The sequence below is a fragment of the Sesamum indicum genome, linkage group LG11 (genome assembly GCF_000512975.1).
Source record: "Sesamum indicum cultivar Zhongzhi No. 13 linkage group LG11, S_indicum_v1.0, whole genome shotgun sequence".
NCBI classification, from domain to species: domain Eukaryota; kingdom Viridiplantae; phylum Streptophyta; class Magnoliopsida; order Lamiales; family Pedaliaceae; genus Sesamum; species Sesamum indicum.
In genome coordinates, this window is record NC_026155.1 from 2,295,370 (window position 1) to 2,321,445 (window position 26,076).

Sequence of the window (26,076 nt, forward strand, 5' to 3'; positions counted from 1 at the left end):
TATATATATATATATATATATATATATTATCAAAAAGAGGTGAAAGAGTTGTGTTGGGAGGAGTTGGAGTCGTCGCATGGAGAGTGATTGTGTCTGCCTTCATAGGTTGTTATTACCATCCGGCAATCCTCCGACAGCCGCTCTACCCTTTTCTTCACTCGACAGTTGCTCTGCGTACATCTGTAGTAACTTCTGCAATACATATATATACCATATGAAACAATAGTTTAATGACAAGAATACCCTTCAAACAGACAGACAAGGATTTACGTACTTTTACTCAGGTCCTTATGACATTATATAATATAAATTTCACTACTAAATATATGTAACATAATATCTAGGGATAATTACACCTTTTTCTCCGAAAATTTGATATAATTATATATAAATCTCTTGTGTTTTAATTAGAAAATTACATTTGGTACGCCTGATGTTTGTTCTTGTCTAATAAATAGTTTTTTCGTTAGTCAAAATTCATCAAATTTGTTTATATTAATTAGAAAAAAACTTAGATGAAAGTCCATATTTTTTCCCTCGTTGACTTATTAATCACTTATTGTAAGTTAAACAAATCTTTTCTGACCAAAATATCCCTATAAAGAACAAAAATATACCTCCTCACATGCATTAACGTGTGAAATTGTATAAGGATAGTTTGGTCAGAATAGATCTGTTTGACTTGCAATAGGTCAGTATTTATTAAGTCAATCAAGCTTAAATATAAATCTTCATTCAACGTTTTTGCTAATACCAACAAATTTAGTGTATTTTGACTAACAGGTGAGTGTATTTGTTAGATAGAAACAAACTTCAAAAGTATTTTTCAAACCACATAAAATTTATATGTAATTACACCAAACTTTACAGGAACGAACTGTAATAATCCCTACTTTTTATTATTTAATATATTTTACGCTTTAAAGGAAACCCTACAATATAATCATTTCCTTGGCGACTTTATCCACAGTGCACGTTCGCTACATATATAAGTCAAAAAAATCAATTAAATCGCAATTATGAGTCTGGGCATTATTTCCCAGAATCAGGACACTTTAGAAGCAATAAAGTCTTGAGAATGAGTTGACTTTGGTTGTGCAAATTGCACGTTAATCACAGGGAAAGTAGCATTTTTAAGAGAAAAATATTATTTTAGTCTGCTAAGTATGTCTAATTTTAATTTTACTTCGATAACTATTTCTATTTTTGTTTAGGTCCAGTAACTTATGAAATTGTTTAGTTTTAGTCCTCTGGCAGAGTTTCAGACAATTTTACCTCTATGAATGCATATGGACTAAAACTGCCTTTCAAAAGTTGCATAGGGGTAAAATTGTCCGAAAATTTACTAGAGGACTAAAAGTAAGCAATTTCATAAGTTACTGGATCTAAACAAAAATGGACATAGTTATCGGACTAAAATTAAAATTAGACATACTTAGCGAACTAAAATAATACTTTTCCCCATTTTTAATTTTATAAGTTGGGCCCATATTATTTTTATCTCATTTATTATAAAATTAATTAATATTTTTAGTTTCATAATTTACAAAAATTAGTATTTTTAGTCCTTATACACTTTTTCATCTACAATTTAACGATATAGGTCACATGTCTAGCACGTTACAGTTAACTAATTTTGGTTGGAGGAAAAATTGGCCTTTTCTTCAATAGTAGCATATGAGTGCTTCATTTGACCTATTTGATTTACTTGTGGAAGAAATGATTTTTTATGTTGCTTCTACTTAACTTCAACTTACAGAAATATGGGAAGAATATGATTCAATTTTTGTGAGAAAAGAGAGAAATCGATACTTTTTTCCCCTATTTTCCTTCACAATTTATTTCCTACAAATCAGCATTTCATTTTAATTTTATTTACAAAACTACAATAACATTAAGGATGGAAAATTTTTACAATTTAATTAAAACTTTTGAAACCATACAGTTATTAAAAAATTACAAAAAAGGGGTAATTTTGATAGGAAAAACAAGGAAAAAGTATTATTTTAGTCTGCTAAGTATAGCTAATTTAATTTTAGTTCGATAACTATGTCCATTTTTGTTTAGATCCAGTAACTTACGAAATTGCTTACTTTTAGTCCTCTGACAGATTTTCGGACAATTTTACCCCTATGAGTGCATATGGACTAAAATTGTCTTTCAAAAGTTGCATAAGGGTAAAATTGTCCGAAAATCTGCTTAAGAACTAAAAGTAAGCAATTTCGTAAGTTACTGGACCTAAACAAAAATGAACATAGTTATCAGACTAAAATTAATTCGTAAGTTACTGGACCTAAACAAAAATGAACATAGTTATCAGACTAAAATTAAAATTAGGCATACTTAGTGGACTAAAATAATACTTTTCCCAAAAAATAAATATATTAATTTTTCTTATTTTCCAAAATTCAAAGTCAACCCAAGAAAGGATAATAATTAATTTAAATTTGACTAATAACTCAATCTGAAACTAGATTTTTTCATTCAAATAAAAGGGTTTTGAAATTTAGTTTGGTGTTTGTTTGGGTTTACTCATACATTAATATTCCATTGTTTGTCTAATCAAAATGGATAATTTCTTTCTGTGTACAAAGTCAAAACAGGCATCAACTTGCCCCCAAATACCTAACCTCTTTGCATCAAAGTCAAACAATTATTTACCTGATATTTGATGTAATTATAAATACTTTTTATTATTTAAAAAATTATAAATATTTTTTATGTTTCATAAAATTATATAATCCTTGAATTGAGACGTGGAATTGTCAACTTTGGCTTTACTGTAATTTCTTCTTTTATTTTAGAATATAAATTCAAAAAATTATAAAAAATCAAATGAGCTGGATGAATAAATTGTTAAAAAAATATCCATCTTTTCATAATTTTCTTTAAAAAAATTTAAAAATAAATAAAATTATAATTTATAATCCACAGAGGCATTTTGGTCAGTTCATCATAAATTAAAAATGGATGAAAATCTAGTAGAGACTAACGGATTGGGCTAACTACATCTTAGACGACTGTTAAAATTAAGAGGGTATTGGTACGTAATTCTTCAAACAACAGAAAGATATTTATAATTATGTCAAATTTTAGAAAAGCTCGTTGTAATTTAATTACCCCTTGAATATATTCTGGAAGTACTATGTATGCTAAACCATTAAATAACTCTATCCATGTTATAATTCTAATTATAAGGTGTCAAACTTGAATCCCACGTCGATATCATATAAAAGAGTAAATTATAATAATTTTTTTAAAAATTTATTATAATTATAAATACTCTATAAAATTAATATTGTCTAACAAATACCTATAGTGATAGTCCATTATAGAAGAATACTTATAACAAATATCTGAAAAGCCCGTTGTAGTTTAGCTATAGTACTAACATAGGATGTAATATACCATGATCCTTCTCTTACTTTGACGCACGTAAGTTCTATATAAATAATCACGGCTAAATAATTATAACAAATTAATATTTTTTATTATAATTAAATAAAATCAATGCGAAAATTTAAACTTTAACTACGATTAACTAACATTTATCATAGTTTTAATTATAACCAAAATATTTACAATATTTTTTAGCTAGCAATAACTAATATTCTGATGTCACCTGCAAAATATCGATTAATCATAGTTAATTAATATTCATCGTAATCCTACGTACATATCATTATATTAATCAACAATCTCGTTAATTCATACACTGACCAACAATTAAAGAAATTAGTCTCGTGAGAACAAAATGTCCCAACAGTCGACCCAGGAAAAATAATTTGTTTAGTCCTTTAAGTTTGTCAGTTATTAATTTTAGTCCTTTAAATTTATCCGTTTTAATTTTAGTCCAATAACTTTCAAAATTACTTAATTTTGGTCCTTTGACCCAATTTCGGATAATTTTACCCCTATACAACTTTTCAAGAGCAATTTTAGTTCATATATATTCATTCATTTTGCATCTCATAGCTAATGCTCGCCTAGAAGGGTATAAGAGTCTAGCTTTATTAAAACAATATTTGTTTATATTACACTTAGAGCATTAGAATGAACTATTAGCCTTTATCATTTAAAGGGCAAAAGAGTTATAAATTAACCTAAAAGACCAAATTTACGTAAAATTAATAGATACAGAACTAAACCTAATATTATTAAAGATAAAAAATCAAAATGAGTTCAGACTAAAATTACAAGACGAAAATTTTCTTTTTTCCCGTCGACCCATAACCTCATTTTTGGACAATCGTTGAACCCTATCTAGAGTCTCAACTTTATATTTTTTTTAATTTAATTTAATTTAGGATAAGTGTAATATATATATATATATATATAAACTTGTTTTTTGTGAATAAAAAAGTAGTATTATATAGGATAAATTATAACCACATCCCTTAAAATTTGACATAATCATACATTCTCGCTATTTGAGAAATTACACATATCCCTCTGATTTTATCGCTTGTCTAAAATGAGCCCATTCAGTTAGTCCATTAAGTTTTATCTAATTTTTATGGTGAACTGACCAAAATATATTTTTGAATTATGAATTATAATTTTACGTATTTTGTAAAATTTGCTAAAATATTTTTATAGACTATTATTCTATATGAATTATTTATTCTCCCGTAATTTTTTTATTTTTTAAAGAAATTCAATAAAGGTAATTAGTTATAATGTCCATCTCATCGGCTAAGAATTAAGTAATTATTTTTTTAAAAAAATATTTATAATTTTTTAAATAATAAAAAAGTATTTTACGTCAAATTTTAATAAAAAAAGAAAAGCTATAATTTAGCGGATTGTATAAGTATGTGATATGAGGTCCACCCCCAGACAAAAATCCGATGCAAGCCAAATACTGAGTTGTATTTCTGAGTTTCTCTGTCAGCCCACTTACTCTCTTTTCCCCTCCCCATCCCCACCCCCACCCCCACCCATTTTCCTCTAAATTTGTTGCAAGAACAGAAGCACAAAGTGGAATGTTTTCAAGGAAACCACAAATCTTGGTTCACACACACACACACACACGAAATTCTAATTCACATTAAGTTTGATCATATCAAAACCGACTGTGTCATAAAAATAATATACTTATCGTGTGATATATTTATAATTAAAAAAAAATAACCAATCACATGATAATCTATCATTTATCATGTAATTTATTTGGTTCGACCAAACTTGATTTTAATAAAAAAATTCCCACAAACTTGTGTGCAATAATGTAGGATATATGCATATGAGGAAAAATACAAGCAACCCCCTTGTGATATCGTAAATGAGCAAATTACCCCCTTATGAAAAAATAAATAGCGATTTACCTCCCTATATTTTTTAAAATACAACAATTTACCCCCCTATGATTTTTAAAATGAAGCAATCTACATCCCTATATAAGGAGGTAAAATTGCTTCATTTTAAAAAGTATAGGGAGGTAAATTGTTATATTTTTTTCATAGGGGGTAGTGTGCTCATTTTTTATATTACAGGAGGATAAATTACTATTCACCCCATGTATATATATATATATATATGGAGGTTATCATCAGAAGCTGATGAGCAGTTTAGACTTTAAAATTAATCTTCTTAAGAAATATTGGATTAGAAGTGACTATATTTATCTATATATATGGAACAGTACGTATGTTGTCTGATTTGAGAAGATACCTTACATCAGACAGCTGTTAGGTTCAGAAATCACAATGACCATCCAGACAACATTAGAATCACTGTTCTTCCTCCTGTTTCTCCTGAACTCTTACCAGAATTTGATAAGGAAGAGGAGCAAAACCTCACTAAAACTCATATATCGGGGGTTCAATTTATTTTTAAAATAAAATTTAATATTTTATAAATTTTAAAAAATAATTTATAAAAATACACGAGTTTATAAAATTCTTTAAATAAATTTAATCAAGCACTCTCTAAATTGGGTAACAACATCATGTACAACAATGGTTATCGCTTAGGACAGCCTGACTCCCGTCATTCAATTACACGTTTTTCATGATCAACACTCGTAGCAAAAGATGAAAATAACGAATAACTTAGACGTAAGTGGAGTAAATTAATATGGGAATTAATGAGTTCATGCTGTCCGTATATATATAGTACGATGATCCATGTTATAAAACGAAGGCAAAAACATCGATGATCTAACAATTACGATGTTGGTGTCCGATATTAGCATTGGATGTCCTTAATTAATGTTGTTGTTTGAAGATGTAGTTTTAGGGGTTAATTAAGTAGGTATATATACACACCTGGGATGAAGGCTATTCTTGACAACTTTCTGTCCATATTTCCTCCATTTGTAGCCATCGTCGAGTACATCCACATCACTCTTTGTCTGAAAACAAAACCTTGGCTCTCTCAGCTTTCTCCTTACCTTAACCTTGTTCTTTTCCAAAGACGAACTCCTCCACCTAATTCACACAATATTCATTAATCAATTGCCATCACTCCTGGATTTATTATTTACAACATTTGCGGAAAACCCTCTACGTACTCAATGTGAATTGATCATTCACCCAAGTTCTGAGTGTAATTAAAGCCAAGAAAACATCTCTAGCTAGGGTTTAATATGTATATATATATATAGACACAGAGAGAGAGAGGAGAGAGAGAGAGTTATGATGTATATATATATATATAGAGAGATATATATATATATATATACCAAGAATGGCCTTCGTCGAGTTTGCAATTTTCATCATTTACAGTCTTGGGATCCTGCAGGGCTGCTACCTGTACATATATTTTAGTTAATTTCTCCATTTAGTAATTGAAAATAAAAAAAAAAAAAGAATCTTAAAAATGAAGCAATAATAATACTGAGAAAGAATTATCCAAACAATGTAAATATATTAATTAGGAGAAGAATGAATTTCCTTCAAAAAAAAAAAAAAAGAAACACTCAACTACCTGCTGGTCGTTACTCCATGAAGGTCTATTCAAAAGTTCATGATCATGAGTGAACCCTAAGGAAGCAGCTGTATTATTGATGGTGGTGGCGCCGCCGGCAAGGGGCGGAGATATCTGGTGTAGGGGCGGCGAGGGGGTGGGCAAGAAGTTCAGGAGGTGGTTATCATGATCATCGAAGTGTAGAAACCCCATTTCTTGGTGGGGATTAGGAGGTGCAGAGATTTGGAGATGATGATAAATTGTGGAGGGTGGATGAAAGATCAGCTGCTCATCTCTTTCCCCTTCCATTATTTGGATCTTATTTTCAAAGAAATTGTTGATGAACGGATTGAATTCCAACACAAAATCAATAATTAATATTCTATTCCTTCTTGCTGCCCTTTTCGCTCTCTTCTCAGTGGATGTTGGGATTGGGATTGGGATTGGGATTGGGATTGCATGTTCGCAGGACAACTTTGTGGGGCTTTCATATCAACAATATATCATCTATATATATACAGTCCCCACACGTGACTAAACCAAGCTTCTTGAACTCATTCCCCCCTCAAGGCGAGCCCCTTGCTCTAGCATCGTTGATCATTGTATACGCACTTGTCAGTTCAATGCAATCTAGTTTTCTGAATTCGCGTGTGCAATTTACGATTTTGTGATTTGTTCCTCCTGACTCTGATATATTCGGCGCGCTGCATTAGTGCCGAGCGGAGGTATTGGCGGACGTAGTTAGCGGACTACTAGCCACACGGTGCGCTTTGCGATAGGCGCCTCGTGAGAGGTGGTATCAGTATATGAGAAATTTTAATTCGAGACAAGTTTTATCCGACTTGAAATAAGTATATGGTAAGTATTATTTACTTATAATTATATGTTGGTGTACAATTCAAAAAAAATGACTAATCACATAACAAGTATATTATACTTGTTCTATAATTTATTTGATTTGATCAAACCTAATTTGAACATAAATTTTTTCTTTATATATATATGTCTGTCTTTGTTGTGTACACTCCGTCCATCTTTTTAGGTAAGAATTGAAATTAAATAAAAATTTCATCTTGTATAAGTATGTATGCTTTATGAGAAAATTGAAGTTTATGAGGAAAAGGTTACACTTTTTATCCTATATGTAGTTAGTATTTTTAGTCCTATAGTAATTTATTCTATTTATACATTTAATTCTTTTATTAATAAATTTAGTTTTGAACGTCTCACATTTAATTACGTCTTAACGATCTATAGTTATAAAATCAAAAATTAGATTTACCCCACTGTGTATGGGACAAAAGTTGTCTAACTCATGACAAGATTTGTCAAAACATGATATGTTTAGTACTAAATTCATTAAAAAAAGATTAAAATGTACTAACGAAGTAAGTTACAGGATCAAAAGTGCTAACAACCTATAGGTACAGAACCAATAAAATGCCGCCTGAGAAAAATGAAGCTTTAGCCATGTAGTGTGGGGGTGATAATTTTAATCATATAAGAATCCATTTTGAGAACTTCGTCATATAACTTTAAAAAATTGAAAAATTGAAGATAAAAATAGACAAAAAAGTGCGTGTCCTCGATGTGAGTATTCTTTTAAGGTTGCAAGACAAAACTCCCATAATAAATTCATATAAAACTAAATTTGTCACCCTCTGTATAGGACTAGAATTGCAAATTTTTTTATATTTTATATATCCACGTTATGAATATAAAATATTTATTTAATAAAATTACAAAGTAATTGTTTAGGTTTCATACTTGTGCCGTGTGGGCATCCTCGTATCATTAGACATTGGTTGTTGGCTATCATTGTCGACATAGTTGTGAGTTATGCGAAAGTAACCCCTTTTGAGGAGTAGATCGTCTAATATGCTGGTGTGAACTGTGGGGCAAATTGCAATTTTGGTTTAGTATCTTAGGAGCGGTGGTACTATTGGTCTAGGTATTTCTAAAAATAGCATTTTAGGACATTAATTCTAAAATTTCGGCAATTGCAGGACAAGAAGCCCTAATTTCTCCAGAATAGCTCGCGAGGACCACATGTGACGGCCTTAAATTAGGGGTTTTCTTACGTGTCCAAAAAAGGTGCTTAAGTGAAAGGGAAAAAAAAAATCATCATACATGTTAACCACGTCAGCCAAATTAACCACATCAGCCTTCCACGTCATGAGAAGTACCTAAACTCATAAAAAAAGGACTAAATATATAAATGAAGTAAGTTATAATATTAAAAGTGCAAATAATCTAAAGTTATAGGACCAAAAATATAATTTTGCCAAATATTTTTTTAAATAAAGAACTCAAATTTATACACACTACATGTACAGAATATACATGATGTAATAGTTAAATCATTATCTTTTTGGGTAAATATAGCTACCTCTCTTGAGATTTGACATAATTACATATACTTCCTTATTGTTTGAAAAACTATAAATACCTCCTCAAATGAAAAATAATTATGTACTGTCTAGACGATGAGGTAAACATTACTACTTTACCCTTACTGAAGTTTTTGAGAAAATAAAAAAAATGCATTTGAAAAAATGAATAAAGAAAATGAGGATGGATGAAATATCATAGAGAATATTAGCCCATAAAATTATTCTAATAATTGTAAAAAACATACAAAAATTATAATTCATAATTCAAATAGCATTTTGGTCAGTTCACAATAAAAATTTAATAAAAACCATGTTAAAATTAATGGGTTATTTATAATTTCTCAAATAATAAAGTATTATTTATAATTATACCAAACTATAAGGAAAGTGACAATAATTTATTTATTATTTTGCTAATTATTCTTCAATGTGGGTATGATTCCATATGGTCAGCTAAGTGAAGTCCGGACATGAGGAATTTGTACAGTCAATTTGAAGATTACATACGTTGTTTCTGGCCTTAAGGGGTGTGTGTGAAGCCCACAGAATAATTTTGACAATTTTGCTACAAGGGTGGACACGTTTTTCTCTCTTATATATGTAACTCGCTTAGACTTTGTATAATTCTTCATTGAACATCTAAGCATTCCGAAATAGGGCAGAAAATTAAATTAAATTGTACGTGATACTCCATTAAAATTGATTTGATAAAAGCTGTTTTGAATTTGAATTAAATCTGAAAATTTGACAAACTAAATTTGAACTAAATTTTTTGTTCAATAAGCGTTCAAGCTGACTTAATCTCGATTCGATTAATATAAAAATAATATAATATACTTTAAAATATCAAATTTCTTGAATTTAATTCATATTTTGATTCAAAATTAAATTTTATTTCAACTCGACTAGAACAGTAACCAAACCAAATTCAAACGCAATTGTTCAAGCTCGAATCATCTACAGCCCTATACTTGATAATTATTTTTTTTATTTTTTTTAGAAATAAAAGTAGTGGTCAAAAATCAGTTGCTATGCATTATAAATGCTAGAGACCATTATGTGTGACATATAATTCAGAAATTGTCTTAATATATATTTTTAGGATGAATAGCAATTTACCCATATGATATTGAAAATGAGCACATTATCTCTCTATAAAAAAAATACAATAATTTATTCCCCTATACTTTTTAAAACGAAATAATTTACCTCCTTATACAGGCAGGTAAATTGCTTCATTGTAAAAAACATAGAGAGGTAAATTATTGTATTTTAAAAAAGGGAAAAGTATTATTTTAGTCCGTTAAATATGCCTAATTTTTATTTTAGTTCGATAACTATGTCCATTTTTTTAGGTCCAGTAACTTACGAAATTGCTTACTTTTAGTCCTCTGGTATATTTTTGGACAATTTTACCCCTACGAGTGCATATGGACTAAAACCGCCTTTCAAAAGTTGCATAGGGGTAAAATTGTCTGAAAATCTGACAAAGGACTAAAAGTAAACAATTTCTTAAGTTACTAGACCTAAATAAAAATGGATATAGTTATCGAACTAAAATTAAAATTACGCATACTTAGCGGACTAAAATAATACTTTTTCCTTTAAATAATACAGGGAGGTAAATCGATATTTTTTTTTTATAAGGAAGTAATTTGTTCATTTATAATATAATAAGGGAGTTACTTGCGTTTTTCCTTATATTTTTACTTGAGTACACGTACCAATCAATTTTTTCAAATTCCACATCCTTGAAAATAATTGATTAATTAAATTATTTCTAATGATCAATTGATTACAATCGTATATAATTGCTCTGTCAAATATAGAATTTGATATATATTATGTAATTGCAACATAATTAAGCTAGAAACATTATATAAATGTGTAACTAATTAATGATGTCTGATTAATTTATATAAACACGTTTTTCGAATTGTAAAACATGCTAGAAACGTGAATGGTAAAACCAAGCTAGAGATAGCAATGGTCGTGAAAATGCTTCCATTCAACTGATACCAATATTACAAACTCTTGGTTTGACTAATATATTGATATGAATACAAATAAATTATAATAATTGATATAAAATAAGATAAATACCCATATATTCAATAGGACTCGAACTGATGACTTCATGGGCCACCTCAGCCTTAACCTCAAGTACTATGCTAAGACATTATTGATCATGAAAGCCTCCCCTACACACCAACTTCTGTGAACAACTTGGCTACGCTATATATATGCGGTATCGATTTTATTGTAATTATGATGCTTTAATTATTGGTGTTTGACATTTTAGTCTTTTAAGAAATAAAATTTGAAATTTTGATCTATAATCTCAAAGTTGAAATTTGATATTAAAGATGTGGAATTTTCAGCAAATTTAATTAGTCGTTTTGTAAATTAAATTTAGTGTTATATATTGTTTGAAGTATTAATGTCTTTATATATGATGAATATCCAATTATGAATTTTGAAAAAAAGGGCACACGTAGTAGCTCGATCAGCTTTCCTCATGTTAATAATGCCTTTGGGACAAAGAAAAATTCCATCCATCTTTGTTGACACCAACACACACACACACACATATATATATATCAATGATTACAATATTTAGATGGGAAAATTACAAATGTCCTATAACTAAAGGAGTGGTAATTTTGGTCTCGTAACTTTAAGATTAATAATTTTAGTCTTATAAATTTTAAAAAGGTTGCAATCTTAATCCTCCGAGCAAATCTAGTCGAATTATGGATGATTTTACCCTTTTACAACTTTAAAATAAGTATTTTAGTCTATTTTCATTCTTTTCATATTTTATCGCATATGCTTACACAGAATGTATCAAAGTGTAGGTTTATTGAAAAATATTTAATTATATTATAGTTAGATATTTTTACCACTAATGAAGGAGACCTTTAGAAGTATAAAATCAAACGAAAGTCTGTGTTATGATGATAATAGGAAATATTTTCAAACTCTGAAAATACAAAGAAGGAAATTTCTTATGAAAATTCTTGAAAATATTGGCCACAGTTCAAAATGGATTGACTTTGATCTTCTCACGAAAGAAGAAACGAAGAAATGGTTGCGTAATTACCAGGTCCGCCAGATACTACCAGGGAATACGGTAAGGCGCTTATACTCCACCAAGGTCTCTGGTAGAATACCAACCAAGAGAAACGACACAAGTAAGTTTCTAAAAACCTACAGTTCTAAAAATAATGATTAAAGGAACTGATTGAAAAAAAAAAAAACTCGAGCCGACCACCTCAAAAATCTCTCAAGATCTAAGGGAGATTCAAAATAATGTTCAGGACTATGGACATAAGTTAATCCATTTACTTATAAAAATAGATCTTTTGAGCTAGAAGATGGACGAGATCTTTAAGATCTTCCCATATCTGCACAAAGATCTTACAGGTTTGAAAGGCGAAGTCACAGATTTGAAAATGAGCCAAAGCAATACCCTAAAAACATCCAAATCTCATAAAGAGCGTATCAGGGATGTCTTCGAACCAATACCTCTTCCATACGAGAAGAGAAAGGCGATAGAGATTTTGAAACCAAAGACACGAGAAGATCTAATCTTTAAAGCCATCAGATCCATAAAATAATGAAAGGATCAAAGGGAGATCTATCACATCTGCAGCGGAATTCTTTTTCCAACTTGGGATTGTGAATTTGATCAACTTTCAAACCGATGAAATCAATCCAGCACTACCACCATAGGAGGGAAGTACAGGTTCAAATAACCCTTCACGCCAACACCACCCCAATGTTTGTGGAAACAAAAAAAAAGAGTAAGTACAAATTTCCATACCAAAATAAAGAGTTGTTAAAAGCTTTAACTCCTAAAGCAATCAGGATTAATAATATAAAAACCATTAGATGCCATGAAGGCGGGAAACAAATTTAAGTTGTATTTGACATCACTGAATAAGAAAACTATTTTTTGTTTGATGACTTATATCATTTGCAGCAATCTGTTGTTGGTAAATACGAAAGTATGCTAGAAATAATAGGCTATGAGATCATGGTTACAAGTGTTGCAGGACGAGAAAATGGAAGTATGATTTTGGGGTTAATTTTCCTTGAAAATCATAAGCCATAGGGAAAAAAAAAGTAACGGTATGGAATTCAGTTTAGATAGCGTTACTATAAGAATTGAATGAATAGCCCCTTTTCTATATACATACCGATAGGTATGTTATATGAGCAATATAAGTCGGAATATTTTGCATCTCATATTGATTTAGGATCAAGAATTTGTACAGAAAAATCTGTTGTTTTCCCTAGCGAAGCTATAGAAACTTTGCCTATTATTGCAGGAAGGAATTTTCACAAAAAGTCCTATTACTCAATAAAGGAATTGGGGAAGTAAAAAATCATGATTGTAGGAGCATTTGAGACACCTTGAATTAAGGTAAAAATGTCTCCTATCAACTTTCATGATACAGGAGTAGATATTTTCTAGGTAATAACGTTATCCAAACCTTTTCAAAATATGTACAAGATAACCACAAAAATCTGTAGATTTTTACTACTAATTGTGGTAGTGAGATACAGGTTTTGTAGTGAGAAAAGCCATCTAACAGAGTAATGTCCATAAATTTTCACAGCAAACTGGTGATTGTGATGCCAAAATAACTCATTCTAAAATGCAAGATAAAAGAAAATTTTCTAAGGCCCTTTTGTCTTTCGGGTAACAGGGTTTCAACAAAGCTTCTAAAAAATGACTTAGGATCTTCAAAGAAGCTTTCGAAGAAGCAAACTTTCTCTCGAAAATGTCAAGAGACTAATCTAGAGAAATTTCAAGAGGAACCCTCTGGCATGACAAGATAGAAACAAGATTAAAACTACTCTGAAAGTCAAAGAGGATGCAAGCATTAGTATGTTTGATACAAACCTATCCAAATGAACATTAAGGATAAGAAGGATATGCAGGAAACGTCAAAGAGCATATCAATATTTAACTTATCTAGCCTAGAGTCTCTACTTCCTGTAGCCCTATTTCTAATAGGAAACCAAGTGAGTAATTAACTATCAAGGTATCAATAAGATACTAGAATTTGATGGTTATTACATTTCAAGTAAAGAACACTTAATCGACTGCATTAAAGATGCAAAAGTATTTTTCAAATTTGATTGCAAATTTGGTTTTTATAAGATTAATATGGAAAGTGATTCAAAAATATATATTGCATTTTTCATACCATAAGGACAATATATCTGAATGTGATTCTATTGGACTTGCTAACGCACCCTAGATATTTCAAAGAAACATGGATAATCTTTTCAAAGACTATCTTGAGTTTATGTTTATCAATATAGATGACATCTTGATTGCTTCTAAAAATATACAAGATCATATTAAACATCTAGAAAAACCATACCATAGAGAGGGTTTAGTGTTCACTACAAAGAAAGCCATTACAATTTTCAATAAATTGAATATCTAGTAATTCTTATTGACCAAGCAGGTATCGAGTTGCAGGAACACATTGTGGAAAAAAAAAAAATCTGATATTCTTTAAAAATAAGAAAAAACTTTAAAATTTTTTGGGAGTTGTTAATTATGCATAAATCTTTATTAAGATCTTGCAACATACAGAAAGAATTTTCAACTATTCTTTAAAGAAATAGGAATTTCAAAGTGAAAATGGGAGGAAATTCACACCTAAAGGGTTTGTAAGTTGAAATAGGTTTGCAATAACATGTCAAAGCTTGCTATCCCACAGGATGAAAATGAATTGGTAATCTATACAGATGCCAATGACTATAGATGGGCAACTGTGCTCATGAAAAAAAACAACTACTGATAAAGAACCATGTAGATAGATGCACATGAGGGCTGGTCATAGAGCAAAAAGCCAAAGTTTAGCATATCAATGAAAAGAATTCTTTGTGGTTAGGAAGACATTCAAAAAATTTCCTTTGTTCTTACTTGCCAAAGAATTCACTTTAAAAGTTGATAATACAAATGTTAAACCTTACCTTAAGAATAAACTCGAACAAAAAATTGAGAAAACAGGTATCCTCAAATGACAAGCTGAATGCCAATATTATTAATATCATGACAATGTTTTTCTAAATTTCTTGACGAGAATTGGAGGCATCTAAAGCAAAATCCATCATTGTAAGGCTCGGGCATCTAAAGCAAACTCCATCATTGTAAAGTTTAGGCATCTTAAGGAAAACCTTGCGGAGCTTGATGAAAAGTTTGGACAGCTGACGGTAAAAGCCCAAATAGTTGGCCAAGTCTAACAAGCTGATCTTGATGCGGTCCAGATTGCCATCAAGAGTATCAAACTGGCCTCAGGGTCGTTATGGCACAACATAATAGAATCAATTTGAAAGGCATCGCCTTTGGTGATGTCCCAAGAATTAAGAGAGCAGGGGACCTGTAGTTAGAGAACGGGGCTCTAAACCGGTAGCAAACAATTCAAGTACTACTTGCACGAGACCATCCCCAGACTCTGGTGAAGTGTCAACAATCAAATTGCAGGAAGTGAAAACTCCTGATAATTCAAGTCAACCCAGTATATCTGTGGTTAAAGAGGGATAGATTAACCTTAGGTCAATGATATGCAACTCTAAGGTTAATACTGACGGTTCTATATATTTTGTTTCTGCTTGGCAGGTGTATCGAAGAATGTGGAAAAAACTGGATTCCCGTATAGGAGTCAACACAAGCAAGACCATAATAGATGCATTCGAAAAATATAATTGGATCTAGATGCTTGAAGAGTCAAAACCAGAAGAGGTTCGAGAATGGTATGAATTTGGAGCACTAGCCACGATTCATATTACCTCACTAGGACTCTGAAGATCTCAAAATTTCCAAAATAGATTAGTAGGGCAGTATATGATGCATGACACAACAATTCCCACTTAAAATAAGGAGATATTTTGGACCTTAAGTTCATTTCAGCGGTTTCAAAAATAGCAGGGAAATGATCTCATCTGGCATTCCATTTTATCAAGTTGCTTAAATTTGACATGATAGCATTCAACAAAGTCAAAGCTGCTACAGGAAAAGCTCCCCAGGTATCATCCTAAAGTGAAGATGAAATATCCACTAGGAGAGCTTGGGGATTCTGGGTCAATCTCACAAAGATGGACAAAGTTAAGTATCTATTTAAAATATTTTCAAACAAATTCAATGGATCATTCCTATTAATCTTCATGATATAGGAAAGAGCACCTAGTTTGTAGAAAGCTTGTTCGAAAAGAAAAGGATACTTGTATGAGAGAATAAGTTACCTGTAACAGAGGCTACAAGAAATAAGGCATGCTACATGATGCATGTTGGGCAGAAATAACCACATATATCCTTGCGATGAAAAATAAGAAAATCCTTGTTCGAAAAACAAAAGTTCGCATAACACAAAAGAAACCTGAAAATGGTAAAAGAAAGGATTTTCAGTAGACGAGGTAAAAACCTCAAAATGTAAAAAATCAAAAGGAAGATTGTTGGCGGAAGATGATAGAAAAACCAATATCCACAAAGCAGAGGATACCAGTTGGCAAGCACATGACTATATGACCAACAACTGAAACGACATGCACATTGATACGGCACAATCTTGAAATCATGAACATTGAAAAGAATATATTGGACAATATATTCAATACCTTTGAAGGACATAAAGGGAAAAACGAAGGATAATTTAAATGCATGGAAGGACCTTAAGATTATATGTAATTGACCAGAGCTTAGGGTGGATGAAAAGTGGTCGAATGTGATGCCCAAAGTCGTATATACCCTGAAAAAAGACCAGAAGAGGAGAATGTGTGAATGAGTTCGTGTTCTTAAGTTTATTGATGAATCTGGCCCATTGCGTCGACATGAAGGAGCCGGGAATGCATAATATGAAGAGTCATAACCATCACATATTCATGGAGAAGATGATCTCGGTTGCCTTCTATGAAACGCTTCCTCAGCATGTGTGGAGTGCGTTGACGGAGGTGAGCCTTCTATTCTAGATTCTATGCTCAACCACTTAGATGTCAACAAGCTATAGGAATTGAAAGGTAGTGTCCCGACCATCTGTGAAAACTCGAGAAATATTTTCTCCAGCTTTCTTCGACTTAATAGAGAACCTAATTGTTCACCTGCCATATGAGCCGCGCATGGAAGGGCCCCTACAATACAGGTGGATGTACCCATTTGAGAGATACACGAGAAATTGTAATTTTTTTTTTTAGGAAATGTAAGTTTCAGTAAAAGGAGAAAAATAATAGTACAATAGTGTTCCTCATCAGGTGACTCCCTCGACAGGTCAAGGGATACGCCGAGAAATTGTAGTTGTTTTTTAATAGTTCTAGTGCCATCTGTTTTTCTAATAAATATTCATACGAATAGATTCCTCCACAATTTGAAGAAGAAGCTGAAAAACGAAGCACACATCAAGGAGTTAATTGTGAAGGCATACCTTATCGAAGAAATAAGCCTATTCACTTCCCACTACTTCAAGTTACCGATTCTTTGGGAGCAAAGCAGGCTCGTAGAAACGACGATCTCACAAGCAATGATAATTGTATTCCACCGATGTATTTTCAACCATTCTTGCCAAGCAAGTGGTGCCTCAAAGAAGAGGCAACTCAGTAGTTCAGAGCGTCACATAATCGCAACGTACATTTTGTGCAACCGTGAAGTGGTCACGCCATACTACGAGTAAGTGTATGGATAGCAATAGTTTTTTCAAATCTTATTAGGAGTTTGAACATATATATTTATATGTATTCTTTTTTTTTTTTTATAAAATACAACTCACTCTTGAATGAGCTATAAGAGCACCACCATTCATAGGACCCCAATATTGATCTACTAGTAGCAACCGAATTCAAGGATTGGTTCAAATGTCGGGTAAGTGTCAAACCTAATCAATTATATTATAACTGTGAAAAATGATCATTTGTCAATTTTCTCTGCTATGTGAATTTCAAATTGAACTACACAGACAACGAGCTGTTGAAGTTGCATTATTGGGGTCCTATCATTGAGGTGACATCATTCTCATATTACTTCATGAATTGTCACAATTTCCACACTGAACGTCAGAATGTAGGAAATTCAACTATGAATCGTGGGGTGTGCATGAAAAGCTCATCATATAAAGACACGAACAGTAACTTTTATGAGATATTTGAAGAGATAATTTAGTTAGATTACCAACTTATTCCAAACATGCACATCATTTTGCTCAAGTGTCGTTGGGTCGATCCTACAAGAAGTATGAAAATACATCCTTGTTATCACCTCGTTAATGTAAGTTTCAAATTGGTATACCAAAATGATGAACCATTCATCCTAGCACAACAAACAGTACAAGTATACTACACCAACAACCGAGCATGAAGAGAGACAAAGCTAACTGGATGACTGTATGCAAAACCAAAGTTCGAAAAATAATTGATAACTCTCGATGGATCAAAGTAGCATTTCAGCTAGAGCAAACCATACCTACTCTGGAAATTGTTACAGACAATCAATAGAATCATCATTACACAGTCCTTGTTTTGAGTATATTCAAAGAAATAGATTTTTTGTCGAGAGCTTCAATTCGATTTAGAAACTCCTCGTTGAAATTTATTTCTTTTTGTTTGTTGATATAAACCCAAGGGTTGAAGAGTTCATTAGATGAAGCTTTTACGGGTGTATGAGGGGATATCCTTCTTTTTATCATTTCAAGAAAATTGATAAACTAGTGGGATATGTAAAAGAGATTCTTTCTTTTCCATCAAAACGTACGACCTGTATGATCCAAATGATATACAATTAGTCATTGATCAATCTATGGCATATCAACATGGAGCAAGTACATTCCGCTTGGCAAATGGAAAATCTAATGATGAATATGACGAAGATAACTTTGATGAGGATTATGAGACCGATGAAGACAATTATGATTGAGTGTTTAGTGTTTAGTTATTTCTCCTATTTGTAATGGAAAATTTTAAGTTTATTCATTCAGTTAATTATACATTTTTAAAATAATTTTTGAACATTTTTTCATTAGGACAAAAAAGAAAGAGATAATTTCAAACATTGGAATGGTTATTTCAATTTGACCGTTCCAAGAGAAGTTCCGAAATAATTCCATTTGGCGCCTATGAAAAAAAAACTGGAAAAATTACAACTTGGAACGGTTATGTGTACAACACCATTCCTAATTATATTTTTAAATAAACCATTCCTAACTCCACTCAGTAACCATTCCTAATTATTAATTATCATGAACGGTTCCAAATATATAAAGTAACTATTCCAAATTGTGTTAAAAAAATTGCCTAATATACATTCCGATTATGATATCTCAACATTCGCGAGCCAAATTAATTCTAAATTTAAACATGTATAAGATTTTATCTATTTGAATATATATCTAATAGTCTGATGGTGGGTGTCGAGATCACCAAAAATAATTCCTACTACGCCTGTGAAAGTGGGAGTAGGGTCGATTCCAGAGAGACTGATTATAAGTTGATTTCTTGAAGAAAAAAAAAATAATAGGGGAGATTGATGATAAAAAGAAATAATTGAAAACTAAATAAACTAAAAAGTAATCAAAATTTACTTGGTGAGAATATAGAAGAAAGCTTTTCCGGTTAAGGTCGGGTTCATGCTTGATTCTTGTGAGTTGATCATTGATGCAAAGAAATAACACTTGTATAAAAAAATAAATCAGTTATAGTGCTGGTACGACCTAACACCTTACATTTTCTTACCTTTTCGTCAGCCAAGGTACGACTGTTGGCTAGATCCTTAATTAACAGATAACCTTGGGAACGTGCACAAGATTTAATATATTAACATAGCCCTTCCTCTAGCACCAAATTTTGGCGTCGTTGCCGGGAATGGCGTTTCTAAGTAGATTTCTTTATTATTTTTGGTACTTGATTTTTATCACCATTAATGCCAAGGTCTTCTCGTACAGGTAAATTAGAATACAACCCCGAAATCGAGAAGACCACACGAAGACTTCGTTGGGAGACTAAGAAACAATCGAAAGGAACATCCGCTCCCTATGAAGATGGAAAAGACATAGCTTTAGAATTCGCGGAGTTCTCGAGCGAATTCGGAGAAGAAATGACTTTGATTCCTGAAAGATCGATCATGGATATGACGTCGCCCGATCTGAACCAGCAGCCACTGTGCATTGAGTACCCAAACTTGGAGATAAACTTTGAACTGAAATCTGGATTAATTCATTTACTTCCCACTTTTCATGGTCTCGCAGGTGAAGTTCCACGCAAACATCTGAAGGAATTCCATGTGGTATGTTCCGGAATGCAACCACAAGGTATAAGCGAGGAACAAGTCAAACTGAGAGCATTCCCCTTGTCTCTTGCCGACCAAGCGAAGGATTGACTGTACTTTCTACCTCCGGGATCCATTACAGCACGGAATGATCTCAAGAGACAATTTCTTGAGAAATATTTGCCTGCCTCAAGAGCCACAACAATCTGGAAGGAGATCAGCGGGATTCGTCAATTTGTAAGAGAGAGTCTTTTCGAATATTGGGGAAGATTCAATCAACTAGTGGAAAGTTGCCCCCATCATCAGATCCTGGACTACCTGTTGATCCAGTACTTCTATGAAGGTCTATCAACCATGGATAGGAAATTGATAGATGCAGCAAGTGGAGAGCATTGTTCAATAAAACCCTTACCGAAGCGCATAACCTGATTTCAATTATGGCATCCAACATGCAACAGTTTGGGGTTAGATACGATGATCCACCAAGGAGAAGTAATGAGGTAAGTACTCTTGAAGATTGTTTAAATAAACTCACATCCCTTGTTGAAAAAGTATTGTAGACAAACATCAACAAGTTAAAGCATGTGGTATTTGCGCTTTAACGGGGCATGCCATTGACATGTTCCCAACTCTTCAAGAATCAACCACCGAGCATGCCGATGCCATAGGAGGATTCACTGGACAACAACAGAGAAGATATGATCCTTTCCCCAACACATACAATCCCGGATGGAGAGATTATCCGAATCTGACTTATAGTAACCAACACCAAAACTTTCAAAGACCCCAATTAAGGCCACCACATCCCCAGCCTAATCCCACACCTAGTCTACCTCTCAAAGACATGACGAAAGCACTAGTGACCAATAGACAATAATTCCAACAACAAGCACAACAGTTTCAATAGCTGACCCAAACGAGCATCCAAAATCTGGAATCTCAAATCAGCCAACTAGCGTCGTTTGTTAGGAAACTAGAATCTCAAGGTAAGCTACCTTCTCAATCTGTCATTACCCTGGACAAAAAGCTAGTGCTATTGTGCTTCGTAGTGGAAAGGAGTTGCAGGAAAATGTGAACGAAGATGGTACTAAACATGGGCACGCTGTGAAAAGAAATTGAGGTCCAACAAGAACAAGCCGAACCCGAAGAGGACCATCCGAAGCCTTTGGTAACTAGACCACCATTCCTAGAAATATTCACCAAAGCAAAGAAGGAAGAGAAAGAAAAAGAGATTTTTTAGACGTTCTGCAAAGTGGAGGTAAATATCCCTTTACTCGATGTCATCAAGCAAATACCCCGCTACGCGAAATTCCTCAAAGAACTGTGCACTAGCAAAGAAAAACTCAAAGGAAATGAACGGGTAAGTATGGGACATAATGTTTCTGCAATTCTCCAACGAAAACTACCCTAAAATGCAAGGACCCAAGTACGTTTTCTATACCTTGTAAAATTGGTGTGATTGGAATAAAGAGGGCTATGTGTGACCTTGGAGCTTCTATAAATGTTATGCCCCTCACCATTTTTGAGCCCTTAAATGTTGGTCCCTTAAAGGAAACAGGGGTAGTCATCCAACTTGCAGATCGCTCTATAATCCACCCTGAAGGAGTCTTGGAAGATATTCTAGTACATGTAAATGAATTGGTGCTTCCCACTGACTTTGACGTGTTGAATATGAGGGAGGACAACTCCCCCAATTTCACATCAATCTTGCTAGGATGATTGTTCCTCAGGACAGCTAGAACAAAAATTGATGTGCACAATGAAAGTCTCACCATGGAATTCGACGGTGAAATCATAAGATTCAACATCTCCATGAGGTATCCGACTGATTTACCTACCGCCCTTCTTGTAGATATCTTTGACCCTCTTGTGCAGGATTCCACAGCAACTGACGACGAGGAACGCATTGGAAGAAAGCCTCACGTTAGAGAAAGCAAAAATTTTGGAAGAAAATATGATTATAGATCCGAACATCGGTGACACTGTCCTTGAACTTGAAGCTTTTCGAACTTTACCTCACAATGTTGCTTTCATCGAATTACCGTATTCTCACACCAAAATTGTTCCCCCTATATTGCAGGTGCCCGTATTGAAATTCAAGGAGTTGCCAAAATACCTTAAGTACGCCTTCTTGGGGGAAAACAAAACATTACCGGTAATCATTTCAAGCAAACTCACTAATCTTTAGGAGGAAAAATTGATTCGAGTGCTTTGCGAGTTCCGAGAAGCCATTGGGTGGACTATCACCGACATTAAAGGTTTAAGTCCTTCGATTTACATGCACAGAATACTCCTAGAGGAAGGCACTAAACCTTCAAGGGAAGCCCAACGCCGACTGAACCCTTTGATGATGGAAGTGGTAAAGAAGGAGATCTTGAAACTCCTCGATTAATTTCTGATAGCGAATGGGTAAGTCCGACTCAAGTAGTGCCCAAGAAAACAGGTATCACTGTAGCCAAAAATTCTGTTGAAAATTTAGTACCCACACGTGTTCAAAATGGGTGGCGAGTTTGTATTGACTATAGAAAGCTTAATGCAGCCACTAAGAAAGATCATTTTCCACTCCCATTTATATATCAAATGTTAGAAAGGTTAGGCAGTCATTCTCATTATTGTTTTCTTGATGGATATTCAGGTTTCCATCAAATTCCAACGACGCCGGAAGATCAAGAGAAAACAACATTCACATGCCTATTTGGAACTTTCGCCTATAGAGAATGCCATTTGGTTTGTGCAACGCACCCGATACCTTTCAAAGATGTATGGTTAGTATTTTTTCTGACTTTGTTGAGCAATTTATTGAAGTTTTCATGGATGATTTTACTGTTTACAGAAACTCATTTGAAGATTGTTTGAAAAAATTGACTAAAGTACTTGAAAGGTGCATAAAAAAAAAAACCTCATTCTGAATTATGAAAAATGCCATTTCATGGTAGATCAAGGTTTAATTCTAGGGCATATCGTGTCTTCTAGGGGTATAGAAGTAGATAGCTCTAGAATAGACGTTATAAAATCCTTGTCTTACCCCGCTAGTGTGCGGGAGATTCATTATTTTCTTGGACATGCAGGGTTTTATCGACGCTTTATAAAGGACTTCTCGAAAATCGCCCAACCATTATGTGCGCTACTGTAGAAAGACGCAAATTTTAAGTTTGATGAGGCTTGTGTGGAAGTTTCTTTGACAAGTTAAAGGACTCCCTAACATCAGCATCGGTGATTCGTCCCCCTGACTGGAACCATCCTTTTGAGATAATGTGTGACGCCAGTAATCACGCCATTGGGCTGTCCTAGGCCAAAAAATTGGAAAATATCCCCACGTGATATATTATGCCTCACGAATGTTGGACAGCGCTCAAAGCAATTACATAACAACGAAAAAAGAACTTTTGGCTGTTGTTTTTGCTTCAGAAAAATTTCACCATTATTTACTTGGATTTAAAGTTGTTGTGTATTCTGATCATGCAGCGTTGAGATACCTGTTGTCAAAGAAAGAGGCAAAACCACGACTTATAAGATGGATACTGCTGCTGCAAGAATTTGATCTGACGATTAAAGACAACAAATGAGCGAAAAACCTCGTAGCTGACCATCTTAGCCAATTGGTCACCGATGAAAACCCACCACCTCTAAATGATGAGTTCCCGGACGAACATTTTCACACCATTCAAGGAGTCACCCCATGGTACGCTGATATAGTTAATTTCTTAGTTACCGGTATTCTACCACGAGAGTTGACTAGAGTAAGAAAAGACAAAATCAAAAGCGATGCCAAATACTATGTGTGGGATGTGCCCTATTTATGGAAATTTTGTTTGGATCAAATCATTCGAAGGTGCGTTCCTGAAACTAAAATCCCCTCCATTCTTGAGTTTTGTCATTCATATGCACGTGGAGGTCATTTTGGACCAAAAAGGACGGCACGAAAAGTGCTAGAATGCGGCTTGTTTTGGCCAAATATGTTACAAGATGCATACCTATTTTGTAAATTATGTGAAAATTTCCAAAAAGTGGTAAACCTTGGCCATCGTAATCAAATGCCCCTTTCCCAGATACTTGTGTGTGAAGTGTTTGATGTGTGGGGAATCGACTTTATAGGCCCCTTCCTCTCTTGTTTTGGCAAGTCTTGCATCATTTTAGGAGTAGATTATTTGTCCAAATGGGTAGAGGCAAAGGCCACTCGAGCCGATGATGCTAAAACTATTGTGAAATTTGTCAAGGTTAATATTTTCTCTAGATTTGGTATGCCAAGAGCAATCATGAGCGACTGAGGGACACATTTTTGCAACAAGGTGGTCGAGACATTGTTCAAGAAATACAATATCACTCATCGAATCTCGACTGCCTACCACCCCCAAATGAATGGCCAAGCGAAAGTCTCCAATCGAGAGATCAAATTCATACTCGAGAAACAGTGAATCCTAACCGAAAGGATTGGAGTACACGCTTGGATGACGCACTTTAGGCTTATCGTACAGCATATAAGACTCCCATAGGTATGTCTCCATATCGTTTGGTTTATGGTAATCTTGTAACCTCCCTGTCGAACTTGAGCATAGGGCATATTGGGCAATCAAGCAATTCAATTTGGCAATGGATGAAGCGGGAGGGCAAAGAAAGTTGCAAATACAAGAACTTGAGAAATTACGGAATGACGGTTATGAGAAATCAAAAATCTACAAGGAAAAAGCCAAAGCATTCCATGACCGCACTATTTCTCGAAAAGAATTCGTTGTTGGGCAAAAAGTTCTCTTCTTTCATTCTAAGCTTAAAGTGTCCCTAGATAAGTTGCGTTCTCGATGGATAGGACTTTTTGTTGTTACTAATGTTTTCCCTCATGGCGCAGTTGAAATTAAGAGTCCCACAACTCATAAGGTGTTCAAGGTGAATGGAGATCTGCTAAAGCCTTTCTACGAGGATTTTCAAGCACCAATAATTGAGAAAATTCAACTTGTGGAGCCCACCTTCACCTGAATATACCTCTCTCAGTCTAACCAAAGACGTTAAAGAAAGGCGCTGCATGGGAGACAACCCATGAAATTTCTATGCTTCCTTACTCTTTTGATTTTAGTGTTTCTATTGAAGTTTTGCAATGCATGCCCACACTTAATGAAGATCCAAATCTGTTTGGAAAGCCAAACCGGATAGATTTGCTGATTTCATTAAGCGTGCCCACGCTTAAAGGATCTTTCTAATCCGTTTGGCTCACTTCACCAAAACAGATTTGAAGTTTCCTTTAAGCGTGCCCACGCTTAGTGAAACTTTGTAGGCTGTTAATTCACATCACCAACCCTCATTTACTTTCCTTTTTTATTTAATTTTCATAAATTTAAAAAAACAATCGAAAAATCAAAAATTCAATAGAAAAGGTAAAGTTGGTCAAAATCTATGACCACATCTTCATCTTTTCAAAACACTTCATTGACTATCTCTCTCTCACTTTCTTTCACAGCAACCTCACCTACCACTTACCTCTCTCAACAGCCACGCCGACGCCATCTCACCTGA

General features: G+C 33.3%; 1 protein-coding gene and 1 pseudogene across 1 annotated transcript; one reads left to right on the top strand and one right to left on the bottom strand.

Annotated features, from left to right (window-relative positions):
* LOC105173242 (probable WRKY transcription factor 12) lies at nucleotides 1-7,357 on the bottom strand. Its single transcript, XM_020697998.1, has 4 exons — nucleotides 6,931-7,357; nucleotides 6,686-6,753; nucleotides 6,270-6,431; nucleotides 1-192 (listed from the first exon to the last, which is right to left on the bottom strand). Exons 1-4 carry the CDS (start codon nucleotides 7,216-7,218, stop codon nucleotides 30-32), a joined length of 681 nt encoding a protein of 226 aa, XP_020553657.1. The 5' UTR covers nucleotides 7,219-7,357; the 3' UTR covers nucleotides 1-29.
* LOC105173273 lies at nucleotides 17,157-25,542 on the top strand (annotated as a pseudogene).